Source organism: Bufo bufo, chromosome 5 (genome assembly GCF_905171765.1).
Source record: "Bufo bufo chromosome 5, aBufBuf1.1, whole genome shotgun sequence".
Lineage (NCBI taxonomy): Eukaryota > Metazoa > Chordata > Amphibia > Anura > Bufonidae > Bufo > Bufo bufo.
This window is the reverse complement of record NC_053393.1, coordinates 43,591,225-43,604,286: the sequence shown is the minus strand read 5'-3', so window position 1 is coordinate 43,604,286 and position 13,062 is coordinate 43,591,225. Positions and strand designations below refer to the sequence as shown.

General features: G+C 45.2%; 1 protein-coding gene across 1 annotated transcript in view; it reads right to left on the bottom strand.

Annotated features, from left to right (window-relative positions):
- The window catches only part of FAM83A (family with sequence similarity 83 member A), a 41,425-nt gene that overhangs the window by 13,948 nt on the left and 14,415 nt on the right, over positions 1 to 13,062 (bottom strand). Inside the window, exons 2-3 of the mRNA XM_040433033.1 lie at positions 10,783 to 10,950; positions 4,076 to 4,200 (exon numbers count right to left, since the gene is read on the bottom strand). Of these exons, the coding sequence (XP_040288967.1) occupies positions 4,076 to 4,200; positions 10,783 to 10,950 (293 nt within the window). The remainder of the gene's footprint in view (positions 1 to 4,075; positions 4,201 to 10,782; positions 10,951 to 13,062) is intronic.

Sequence of the window (13,062 nt, the reverse complement as noted above, 5' to 3'; positions counted from 1 at the left end):
CCATATCTATTTTTGCAGATGACACTAAGCTGTGTAGTACTGTGCAGTCTATATGGAAGATGTCCACAAACTACAAGCTGACTTGAACACTCTTAGTGATTGGGCATCAAGTTGGTAAATGAGGTTCAATGTGGATAAATGTAAAGTTCTGCATCTTGGTAGTAATAATCTCTGTGCTTCATATATCCTAGGTGATGTAGCACTAGGAGAGTCATTTGTAGAGAAGGATTTGTCCTTGTAGATGGTAGATTAAATTACAGCATACAATGTCAATCAGCTGCTTCTAAGGCCACCAGGATATTGTCATGCATTAAACGAGGCATGGACTAGTGGGGCAGGGATGTAATACTACCACTTTACAAAGCGCTGGTGCGGCCTCATCTGGAATACGCAGTTCAGTTCTGGGCACCAGTCCATAGAAAGGATGCCCTGCAGCTGGAAAAAGTACAGAGGAGAGCGACTAAACTGAGAATGGGCATGGAGGGTATAGTTATGAAGAAAGATTAAAAGAATTACATTTATTAGACGTCTAAGGGGGAACATGATTAACCTATACAAATATATAAATGGGTCGTACAAAAAATACTGTGAAAAACAGTTCCATGTAAAACGCCCTCAAAATACAAGGGGGCCCTGCCTCCGACTGGAGAAGAAAAAGTTCAGTCCCTGGAAGCGTCAAAGCTTCTTTACTGTAAGAACTGTGAAGCTGTGGAATAGACTTCTTCAGGACGTGGTCACAGCAGGAACAGTGGACAGTTTTATAAAGGGTTTAGATGAATTCTTGAAAGTAAACAACATTAATGTTTATGAAAACGTGTAGAAATCTAAGTCTCACTTCCTTTCTGGGATTCGCGTCCCCACCTATCCCTTGGTTGAACTTGATGGACTTATGTCTTTTTTTAACTGTATCAACTATGTAACTATGTAACAAAAGTGTGGCATAAATTTGCAAAATTTGGAGCAAAACGTCACTTTTCTACTTCTGGTGTACAGACTTGATTGTGTTTTTGCAGGTGGTGGATTCACGGTTTCTTATCTTTATTCACCTGATACACACATAGGTAGGAGACCCAAGATTATGACATAAAATATTCTCCTTTGGCTTTTACCAAGTAAACATTGCAATTAGGGGTTAATTAGCAGTGAACTTCTTTAGGTTTTCTATAAATAAGACCTGCACATACCAATATCACCTACCCTGCTATTATATCCATTAACCTGTCTCCCTGGGGCATATTTCCCAGTGATTATATGCTTTTACAGTATCCATTTCTAAAAGGGGTATATTATTTCAGCATTTTGTATATAAATGCTTTTCTGCAGATTATGTGCTTTGACCAGCTAGAGATTGAATTTTTTTTTGGCTATATTATATTTCTTATTTATTGGTCCAATGATGATGAACCCATAGGTATATTTATGAATATTTATGAATGGTGAAATTTGCTAAAATAAGACATTTTCTGACCTTAGATTGCATCCAAGCTGAATCATTTAATAAATATATGTTCCCCAAAAAACGGTATGTTAGGCTTTCTTTGCAAAAAGAAAAGAAAACTGTGCTTCTGGCGCGACCAGTTGGAAGGTAGCTATCAGTCAATGTTTAACCTTTTAAACAGGCCTTGAGACATAATTTAGGATTAGAACCAAGTCAGTTCTTTAGATGTTTCGGAGTGATTGCCCCTCATCAGAGAGAACTGGCTTAAAGGGGTTGTCCTGGTTCAGAGCTGAACCCAGACATATCCCCATCTTCACCCCTCCGGCCCTCCTGATATGAACATTGGAGTATTTTATGCCCCGATGCTCTCCTTTTCCCGCAGGAAAAAGGCTTTTTATGGAGATGCGGTGACATACCAGGCTCCCCATAGGGTAAGCTAGGCGGACGCGTCTGCCTAGAAGTGAGCCAAGTGACGTCACCGACACTGATGGGCGGGCTTTAAAGCCCGCCTACACAGCCCTGGTGACGTCACCGGGCTCACTACTAGGCGGAAGCCTCCGCCTAGCAGTATGAAAATATAAACAAACAAGCCCTTGCCCTGCCCAATCCCAGGGCAAGGGAGAACATCGGAGCATGAAATGCTCTGATGCTCATGTTAGAGGGGCTGGAAGGGTGAAAATGAGGATATGCCCGGGTTCAGTTCTGAACCTGGACAACCCCTTTACTGGGTGAGAAGCCTTTGTCAGGATCGGGGGGTATTATGATAGGTTCAGTTTTCTTCCCTTTTTGGAAAGTTTTTTTCACAGTGGAGCATTGCATGGCCCAATAAGACTCCTTACACCTACTAGTTGCTCACAATAAGCAGAAATAGTACCCCCCCCAGATCCCCAAAACATAAGACAGCCCCATAGAAATTCCCATCAAGGTTCCTTATCAGTAGCACCAGCCATAAGCATTTTGGTTGATGTCACATGCTGTCTAATGTGACCCCATGCCGAGCACATACATATTTACATTTAGCCGTGGGCAGAGGTGCACCTTGGAGCTCCTAGGCCCCATCTGTTTAGAGGCGGCCACCTATCATGTGTTATTTATAACAATGGTGTCTTCCTAACAGGGGCCTTTGGGCCTTTTCAGTCAGTAGGCCACCAGAGTAAATCCATATCAGCTATAGCTAGGCCCCTGGCCATAGGTGTTACCATTGAAAGAATAGGGAAAATTTTAGGATAACATGCAATAGGCAAGTTCCCCAAAATTGCACAGTGCATAACCATGCTTCATGCAAATTATAGTTTGTATGTGTGACATCAGGCAGGCACTTTAGATACTAAATTCCACCCTTGACGTTAGGGGCAATTTTAGAAACCTTATATTCTTGACTTACAGTATATGAGGTGCTGATCAGCAGATTTATTCTCTGTAACAGTGTAAAATATCTGCTACTATCAATTCATTTTGGTACAAATCTGTAATTTTTCTTCTACCTTGACGACCAATTGGCATTTTGGCATGGTAAAGAGGAACAACCACGAAGAAGTGATGGGTCACACCCAGCACCTGCAGCTGTGCCGGCCACACCTGCTGAGCCTCATTAATTATACATGTTTTCCAGGAGCTCTGTGTAACATACATTGGGTTCCAGATCACAAAACTTTGACACTTCTTTTCACACATTTCTGATGAGCCATGTACCATCCTGAATTTATTATTATCTACATTACCATAGATGTGAGAGATTATAAGCCTGCCAGTGCCAGATCTGATAAACGGGACCTGCACACCTACATATTATGTATTATTTAGCCGTGATAAGAACAATTATGAATCCTTAACTAAGGTCGAAATCATTTCTGGAATGGTAATGCCCCTATTTGTTCTAAAATTCCCATCATCAGCTTTCAAATTAATTTAGAAAGCATTTTAATGCTACTTGGAGATAACATCTGACATGCTACCATACCCATGGGGAAGGCTCAGGTCAGATGGCTCCATCACTCTTCACTATGGCTGATTGTAGGGGTGCCCGATACCGCCTACTGACCCCTTCCACTCCATCATCCACCCTTGTGTTTTCTGTCTCTCCTTGTCATTCCTCACTGCTTATGTGTCTATCTTGGTGCACTGGAGGCAGACACCTTGGGAGGGTCCCCCGACTGAAGTGATACTCAGTGAAAAGTTTGCAAATTAACCTGCGATGAGTCCTGTACGTGAGATGAGTCAGGGACAGGACTCATCTCAGGATAATTTGCATATGTATTAAATTGTTTTTTTTATACACAATAAAAGCACACAGAGCTATGGGGACTGGGTATTGCGGATGTGCTAGCGGCCATCTAGAAACCCATGTCCTCAGCTCTATACACAAAATCCCCGTGACAGGTTTCCTTTAAGGCTGAAATGTACCAAAATGCAAAAAAAGTCAAGGGGGGGGGTTTTGCAAGGCACTGTACCACCAAACATCCATCTAATAGTTTAAAGTGAACCTCTTGGTTTGGCCCAGTTCAAACTAGTGGATGCAAGCCATGCACTAGTAAGGGCCAACTGGGAAACAATTTTTTTTCTATTCATCCCTAGACTTAGCTTTCCCTTTACAGCTAATACAATGGAGAGCTAAAATAAAAATGAAAGGTCTCATACCTGTACGATCCAGAGAGAACAAACCTCCAGTCAGATATAATAAACTTTTCATGAATTTGGCCGAAAAACTTCTTGCCAGACTTTGCACAGTAGACTTCTCCGCTTACGCTCCTGACGGATATGTTCTGTATCAGAAGACATGATAAATGAAGATAAGAATGATGCAGAAAAAAAAACATTGCACATCCAGGTCACAGGCAACATTCCCCACGAACTATTATTGCATAAAATTTAGGCATCTACAGATGCATATTAGAAGTTGTGCCGCCAGAAATGTTGTGTGTAATTATTATTATTATTTATTATTATTAAAGTGCCAATCGTTCCATAGCGCTGTACATATGATAAGGGGCATACATATATAATACAGACAAGTGCTCTAAGCATAAACAAGACGAGTTACAGACTGGTACAGAAGGAGAGAGGGCCCTGCCCGCGAGGGCTTACAATCTACATGGTATGGGAGAAGGACACAGTAGGTGCGGGTGAAGTTGGTCATGGCGGTATGGAGGCAGCAGGGTCACTGGTTGTAGGCTTGTCTGAAGAGGTGGGTTTTCAGGTTTCTTTTGAAGTATTCCACTGTAGGTGAGAGTCTGATATGTTGGAGTAGCGAGTTCCAGAGTATGGGGGATGCGCGGGAGAAATCTTGGAGGCGATTGTGGGAAGAGGTGATAAGAGGAGAAGAGAGAAGGAGGTCTTGTGAGGATCGGAGATCACGTGTGGGGATGTATCGGGAAAGTAGCTCAGAGATGTAGGGAGGGGACAGGTTATGGACGGCCTCGTATGTATTTGTTAGTATTTTGAACTGAATTCGCTGGGCAATGGGGAGCCAGTGAAGGGATTGGCAGAGGGGAGAGGCAGAGGAGTAATAGGGTGAGAGGTGGATTAGTCGGGCAGCAGAGTTGAGGATAGATTGGAGGGGTGCGAGAGTGCTAGATGGAAGGCCACAGAGGAGAATGTTGCAGTAGTCTAGGCGGGAGATGATGAGGGCATGTACAAGCATTTTCCCAGATTCGTAGTTAAGGAAAGCGCGGATGCGGGAGATGTTTTTGAGTTGGAGGCGGCAGGTGGTGGAAAGGGCTTGGATGTGCCGTCGGAAGGAGAGGGCAGAATCCAAGGTCACTCCAAGGCAGCGGACTTGGTTGACCGGGGAGAGTATGCAGTCATTGATTGTTATAGATAGGTCTGTTGGGGGGGTTGAGCAAGATGGGGGAAAGATGATGAATTCTGTTTTATCCATGTTAAGTTTAAGAAAGCGAGAGGAGAAGAAGGAGGATATGGAAGATAAACATTGTGGGATTCTTGATAGTAAGGTGGTGATGTCTGGACCAGAGAGGTAGATTTGTGTGTCGTCAGCGTAGGAGTGAAACTGAAAGCCATGGGACTATGAGATGTCCCAGGCCAAAAGTGTAGATAGAGAAGAGCAGGGGTCCTAGGACAGAGCCTTGCGGGACACCAACAGAGAGGGAATGAGACGAGGGGGTGGTGTGAGAGTAGGAGACGCTAAACATCCGGTCTGTGAGGTATGATGTGATCCAGGAGAGGGCCAGGTCAGTGATGCCAAGACATGAGAGAGTTTGCAACAGAAGGGAGTGGTCGACAGTGTCAAAGGCAGAGAACAGGTCAAGGAGAAGCCGGACAGAGTAATGTTTTTTGGTTTTGGCTGTTAGTAGGTCATTGGTGACTTTGGTAAGGGCAGTCTCAGTCGAGTGGTGGGGTCAGAAGCCAGATTGTAGCCAGTCAAAGAGGGAGCAGGAGGAGAGGTGAGAGGACAGTTCCGAATGGACATGTTCAAGTAGGTTTGAGTCATATGGAAGAAGTGATATGGAGCGATAACTGGACAAAGAAGATGGGTCAAGTGAAGGCTTTTTGAGGATGGTTTTAATGGTAGCATGTTTAAAAGCAGAGGGGAAGACACCAGAGGTTAGTGATAGGTTGAAGAGATAAGTTAGGGCTGGGATAAACACTGTGGTGAGGTTAGGGATGAGGTGGGATGGGATTGGGTCAAGTGCACAGGAGGTCAGATGTGATCTGGAGAGTACAGTGGAGAGTTTTTCTTCTGTAATGGTGGAGAAGTGGGTTTTGGGAGAAGAGGACTGAGCAGTTGTGTAGAGGGTCTATGGGGACTGTGTAGTGAAGCTTTCTCTGATGTTGACTATCTTTTGTTTGAAGTATGTGGCAAAGTCCTCAGCTGAGCTGAGAGGAAAGTGTGGGGGCGCTGGGGGACGGAGAAGGGAGTTAAAAGTGTTAAAAAGTTGTTTAGGGCTGTGAGCCAGGGAAGATATGAGAGATGAGAAGTAGGCCTGTTTTGCATCAGCGAGTGAGGATTTGAATATGAGGAGGGATTGCTTGTATGCGGTGAATTGATCTTTAGAATGGGATTTATTCCATCGCCGCTCAGCAGCCCTGGAAGCTTGTCTGAGTTTTTTGGTCAGGTTGGTGTGCCAGGGTTGTCTGTTGGTTTTTCGGGTTTTTGAGTTTTATTGTAATCTGCAGACTTTGGTTCTTTTTCCTTCCCTCTGCTGGTTTTTGTAAAAGCCCATTTCCTCTAGATGCTCATTAAGTAGGTGAGTCTTCCTGGTGTGAAACTGAAGCTGCATCCCCCTCCTCCCTACCTTCTATATAATGTATTACTATAGATGTAGTTGTGTGTCATTTTATATTTTTTTCGACTATTTCATTTAAAGGGGTTCTGCAGTTTTTTTAAACTGATGATCTATCCTCTGGATAGATCATCAGGATCTGATTGGCGGGGGTCCGACACCCGGGACCCCTGCCGATCAGCTGTTTGAGAAGGCAGCAGCGCTGGCAGAAGCCGGAAGAAGCTCGGTTGCGCAAAACCGCCGTCGCTACAAGTGCTCTGTGAAGGATTTGGTCCGCCCCTGCCCCACCGTGATTTGTATTTGAGTCTACAATAAAGAAGATGTTAAAAACAGACTAATTCATTTGTATGGGGGCAGTCGGTCAGTGAAAACCGGACACGATAGAACATGTTCTATTTTTTGACGTCCGTTATTCACTGGCTGTCAAAAAAATTGCAGTGTGAATAACCTCATAGACTGCCATTGGTCTTAAAATGAACATGTGATGGCGTTAAAAAGAGTCCATTATGTCCGTTTTCACCGACGTGTGCATGTAGCCTTACAATTTCGTATCATCCAGCGTGGCATTTTGTAAAAAATAATGTGTGAAGCCTCAGTGAGGGAGTAGGCTTATCCGTCAAGGCTGTGCTGACAATTGCGCATGGCGTCTGTGACTGCAGCCCTCCTCCCCTGAGTCTGTCCTACCCAAGACAAACTCAGCACCAAAAACAAAGGCTGTGAGGGGACTGAGGACTGCTTCTCCAGGGCATGTAGGAAAGGGGCTGCTCTCCACAGAGCCAGGTGAAGCCATGGATGAGGAGAAGGAGCAGCTCTCCTCATGCTGACGGAAGGCTCCACTTCACCGACATCGCCTCCTCTGCTTCCTTTTCTATAAGCACCAGTGAACCCTGCTGTGGATTTTGGGGCTCCCTGTCCATGCTGAGTGACAGGATCTGTGGGGTTCACATGACTGGAAGGATGAAGAGCTTTTGGGGCTGATTTGACTTGGATGCTGGACATATCTTTGCTAATGGTGACAGGCTGTGTTGGAGGAGGTGAAGCTATGAATGGTGCCTGTTGTGTGCTAGCTGCTGCGGGAGGATTGTGCTTTACACATATCGCGACTGGCCATATCATTAATACCACCACACCCTAAGTCACTAGCCCTTCTCCTGTCCCATACACTGGCAGCTCTCTGTGGCACTGAACCCTCCTGATGCGATAAGCGGCAGCCATGTTACTGGTCACACTCACACACACCTGTCTAAACTCCCGATTTCTTCCAGCTCGGCTGCTATGCTGTGCGCTGTCTTCTGCCGCTGCGCTGCTGATCAGCTCCGCCCCTGCTGTCCTCCAGTCCTCCAATCTGTCTCGCAGGCCTGCAGATCCTGCGAGATGATAGCAGCGCAGCAGCAGTAAATGTTTAAAGGGACAGGCGCGGAAACGAGTGGGCCCCCTAAGGGACAGTGGGCCCCGGCACTTGCCCGGGTATGCCGGGTGCTGATGCCGGCCCTGGCAGTTCCATTGAGATATTTCTACAATGAAGAACAGGTATCAAGGCCTCTGGAATCCCAACATAATGGAGGACTACTGCTGGTTTTTGCAACAGGAAAATATGAAAAGAGATAAGAGATAATGTTTAAAAAAGAGATAAGAGATAATGTTTATACTATGGAAAATAATTACCTTTACTTATGTCACTTTTTCACAGAACTTTATTTTTTTTGGCCCACAAATGGAGGTATTCTTATGATTTTTATTTGTAAAAATAATGCATTGAAAAACCTTTGTATTCTGATGACTTATTGGCAGTGTAAAAAACTGACAGGCATCTCAGGCTACCTTCACATCTGCAGTAGCAGTGTTCTGGCAGGCAAGCGGAGGATTGTCCAGACACAAACAGCAGCCTGCAATGGTTTGTGTCCAGCGGGTTCTCTCCTTGTCAGCTGCATGTCTATACTTTAATGGGGCTGGCGGACATTCCATTCGCATTCGGCAGCGCAGGATCCGGTTCATTCTGACCGAACTGCCTGCCGGAATGAAATACGCAGCTCTGAAGTTAGCCTTAATCAAAGCTTAGGGCATTTAGATCATGGACTTTTTTTTTATTCTTTATTTATCATATTTAGAAAAGATAAATATAAAGGTAACACTACTTAGTGAGAAAACAAAGATATCGCAGATATCTGATCAATACGAGAATGCACATCATTGCAAATATCACTCAAAGTAGGATGAGAATTGTCCACAACCACCATCTGAGATGCCTAATACTCCGAGTAGGAGAGATTTCTTCTAGCATCAACAATTCCTATAACATGATCTAATAGAAAGTTAATGAAGGGCATACTTAGGAGTAAGGAGACAAAACAATCAACAACGAGAGGATGAGAGACAAGAGGAGGGGTATAGGGACAAGGAGACTGAGTGGGTATGTCCTCCACTTTGTTAACCCAAAGGTCTACAGTCGACGGGTTAGGCGACTTCCATCTCGCCGGTATGCAAGCCCTGGCCGCACTCACCAAATGGTGGACTATGGACTTGTTAAGCAACCGGAATGGCAGGTCTGAGAGGAACAGTAAAAAGAAACCGGGGGTATTCGGAATAGGGAATGAAAGGATTGAAGAGATGATCTTTTGTATAGACTCCCAAAATTGTCTAAGTTTGCTGCAGTGCCAGAAAATATGGATCAGAGAACCTTGTGCTGAGTCACGACGCCAGGGAAAGATTTTTTTTTTAACAGTGCTGGAGGATAAAAGCCTTTTACCTTGGACTGAAGTACCAGAAGTGGTGAGCTATTTTTTATTTATTTTTTTGACATATGAACATGGGACCAACACAGATGACTTCAGCTGCCAAGCGCACATGTAACAGGTCAGCCAGTGTCATAGGGACAAAACTGCTGCCAGATGCCCTTTAACAGAGTCTTTGTGATGGTAGTTCTGAGGGACTTTGTTAGGTTCCCAGGGAGTGGCGTACATAGAGAAGTAAGGGCCCCATAGCAAGGATCTAACCAGGCCCCCCACACAGGACAGAAGGGTTTCCGCCTCTTTCAATGACCCTTGGGCCATTTTTCCACTGCCTCGTTTGCTAAAAGTGGGTAGAGTCCTGACCAAGTTTTCACCCCAAGTAGAAGGGGAGATAATCCCAACTAAGACTGGGCCCCCTCTTGCCCTGGGCCCCATCGCAGTCACATGGTCTGCCGCTATGGTAGTTATGCCCCTGCTCCCAGGTGCGAAACCAACTCCTTGGCACCCTGTGATCAATTGGTGGGGACCATGGAGAGGGAGTCTGAAAAGCATCTACTTGTCAGGACCTGAGTTATCTCTGATCCTGTGATTAGTTACAGCAGAGTCCCTTGGTGATGGTGCGGGCACAGCTTCTGAGCCTGTGCCACCACTGTCCTGTACGTTTAGAACGTGTTGTGGGATGTGGACATAACATGAAGCACTTGGGCTCCAATGCAAAATCTGTAGCAGGTCCCCCCATCTACCATGTGATAATTCTGGATTATAGTACTGGTATTATGGCAGAGGGGCGACATCTAACTGTGCCCCCCAGTCCCCCCCCCCCCCACCCACCCATTACAGGAAGTACTTCCTGTGTAATTTTATCGTAAAGGGGAGCAGAGGGAGAATATCCGTCCTGGGCCCACGGCAGTCACATGCATACCTCCCAACATTTGATCCCCCCATTAGCAGAACAGCTCAAGCCCTGTCCACAATCTTTTGAAGAACACCAACAAAAACGCCTCAAAAACACCTAGTTTGGAGACAGATGTATGAGCCGCAGTCCCTCTCAGGCCCCTAATGCAATTTACAAGGTGGAGCTTCAGTAGGTCTCAGTTGCCTTACCTAGCTTCTGAGTATGCTTAGTTAAAGGGGTTGTCCAGGATTAGAAAAACATGGCTACTTTAAAAAAAAAAACAGGCTGTGTCTGGTACTGCAGCTCAGATTAATTTACTTCACTGGAGCCGAGCATCTATACCGCACACAACCTGTAGTCCGGTGTGGCTCTGTTTTTGGCGGAAAGCAGCCATGTTTTTACCTGACAACCCGTTAATCAGAAACATAATTAACACATAAGATGATGTATTACATAGAGACGTGAGGTTGAGATCTATACCTTGAGGTGCACGTCTTTGACTTGTAGTTTCTCGCACATGTCCATAAACAGCTGTAACTTGCTGACGTCAAGGAGTAAGTAGACAAACACGTTCCTTTTGTTCGCAGCTTCTAATACATCGCAGAATATCTCGGCGTCGGTGAATTCATCCATCATTATAGCAATGACCTGGACACAATGTGACAATGGGATTAGATTCTTCTACGGTAACATATGAGAGAAGTCACTATTCACTAATAATGATCCAGAGAAATAGTCACATCAATAAGAACAGTAAATTACAGACGGGGGTAATGTCCGGATCTTAGGTCATCCTGGAGTCTCATCTCCGTGTGAAAGTACCAGCGTGCAGTCTGAGTACAGGTAACAGAGCTCCACGCGGACTCCTAAGGCCCCTTTCACACGGTCGAGATTTTCGCGCGGATGCGATGCGTGAGGTGAACGCATTGCACCCGCACTGAATACCGACCCATTCATTTCTATGGGGCTGTTCACATGAGCGGTGATTTTCACGCATCACTTGTGCGTTGCGTGAAAATCGCAGCATGTTCTATATTCTGCGTTTTTCACGCAACGTATGCCCCATAGAAGTGAATGGGGTTGCGTGAAAATCGCAAGCATCCGCAAGCAAGTGCGGATGCGGTGCGATTTTCACGCACGGTTGCTAGGAGATGATCGGGATGGAGACCAGATCATTATTATTTTCCCTTATAACATGGTTATAAGGGAAAATAATAGCATTCTGAATACAGAATTCATAGTACAATAGCGCTGGAGGGGTTAAAAAAATAATAATAATAATTTAACTCACCTTAATCCACTTGCTCGCGCTGCCGGCATCTCGTCTGTCTCCTTCTTTGCTGAACAGGACCTTTGGTGAGCATTCATTCCAGGACCTGTGGTGACGTCACTCCGGTCATCACATGATCCATCACATGATCTTTTACCATGGTGATGGGTCATGTGATGGATCATGTGATGACCGGAGTGACATCACCACAGGTCCTGGAATGAATGCTCACCACAGGTCCTGTTCAGCAAAGAAGGAGACAGACGAGATGCCGGCAGCGCGAGCAAGTGGATTAAGGTGAGTTAAATTATTATTATTATTTTTTTAACCCCTCCAGCACTATTGTACTATGCATTCTGTATTCAGAATGCTATTATTTTCCCTTATAGCCATGTTATAAGGGAAAATAATACAATCTACAGAACACTGATCCCAAGCCCAAACTTCTGTGAAGAAGTTCGGGTTTGGGTACCAAACATGCGCGATTTTTCTCATGCGAGTGCAAAACGCATTACAATGTTTTGCACTCGCGCGGAAAAACCGCGGGTGTTCCCGTAACGCACCCGCACATTTTCCCGCAACGCCCGTCTGAAAGAGGCCTTATACTCTTATCATTTATAGGACGCTGTACATTATTCCCTATACACATCACCCCATAATACATCCCTTAGCTGCTGCAGAACCTCCTAATACACACCTCAGCTGCTGCAGAACCTCATACTACATGCCTCAGCTGTTGCAGAACCACATTTTACACACCTTGGCTGCTGCAGAACCTCACTACATGCCTCAGCTGCTGCAGCACCTCATAAAACATTCCTCAGATGCTGTAGAACATCATCATACACACCTCAAATGCGGAAGAACCGGATTATACACACCTCAACTGCTGCACAATATCATAATACACACCTCAGCTGCTGCAGAACCCTTATAATGCACACATTAGCTGCTGCAGAACATCATAATACACACCTCAGCTGCTGCAGAACCCCATAACACACATCAGCTGCTGCAGAACATCATAATACATAAATCAGCTGCTGCAGAACCTCATGATACACACCTCAGCCGCTGCAGAACATCGTAATACACACCTCAGCTGCTGCAGAACATCATAATACACACATTAGCTGCTGCAGAACATCATAATACACACATTAGCTGCTGCAGAACATCATAATACATAAATCAGCTGCTGCAGAACCTCATGATACACACCTCAGCCGCTGCAGAACATCATAATACACACCTCGGCTGCTGCAGAACCTCCTAATACACACCTCAGCTGCAGCAGAACCCCATAATGCACACCTCAGCTGCTGCAGAACCCCATAATACACACCTCAGCTGCTGCAGAACATCATAATACACACATTAGCTGCTGCAGAACATCATAATACATAAATCAGCTGCTGCAGAACCTCATGATACACACCTCAGCCGCTGCAGAACATCGTAATACACACCTCGGCTGCTGCAGAACATCA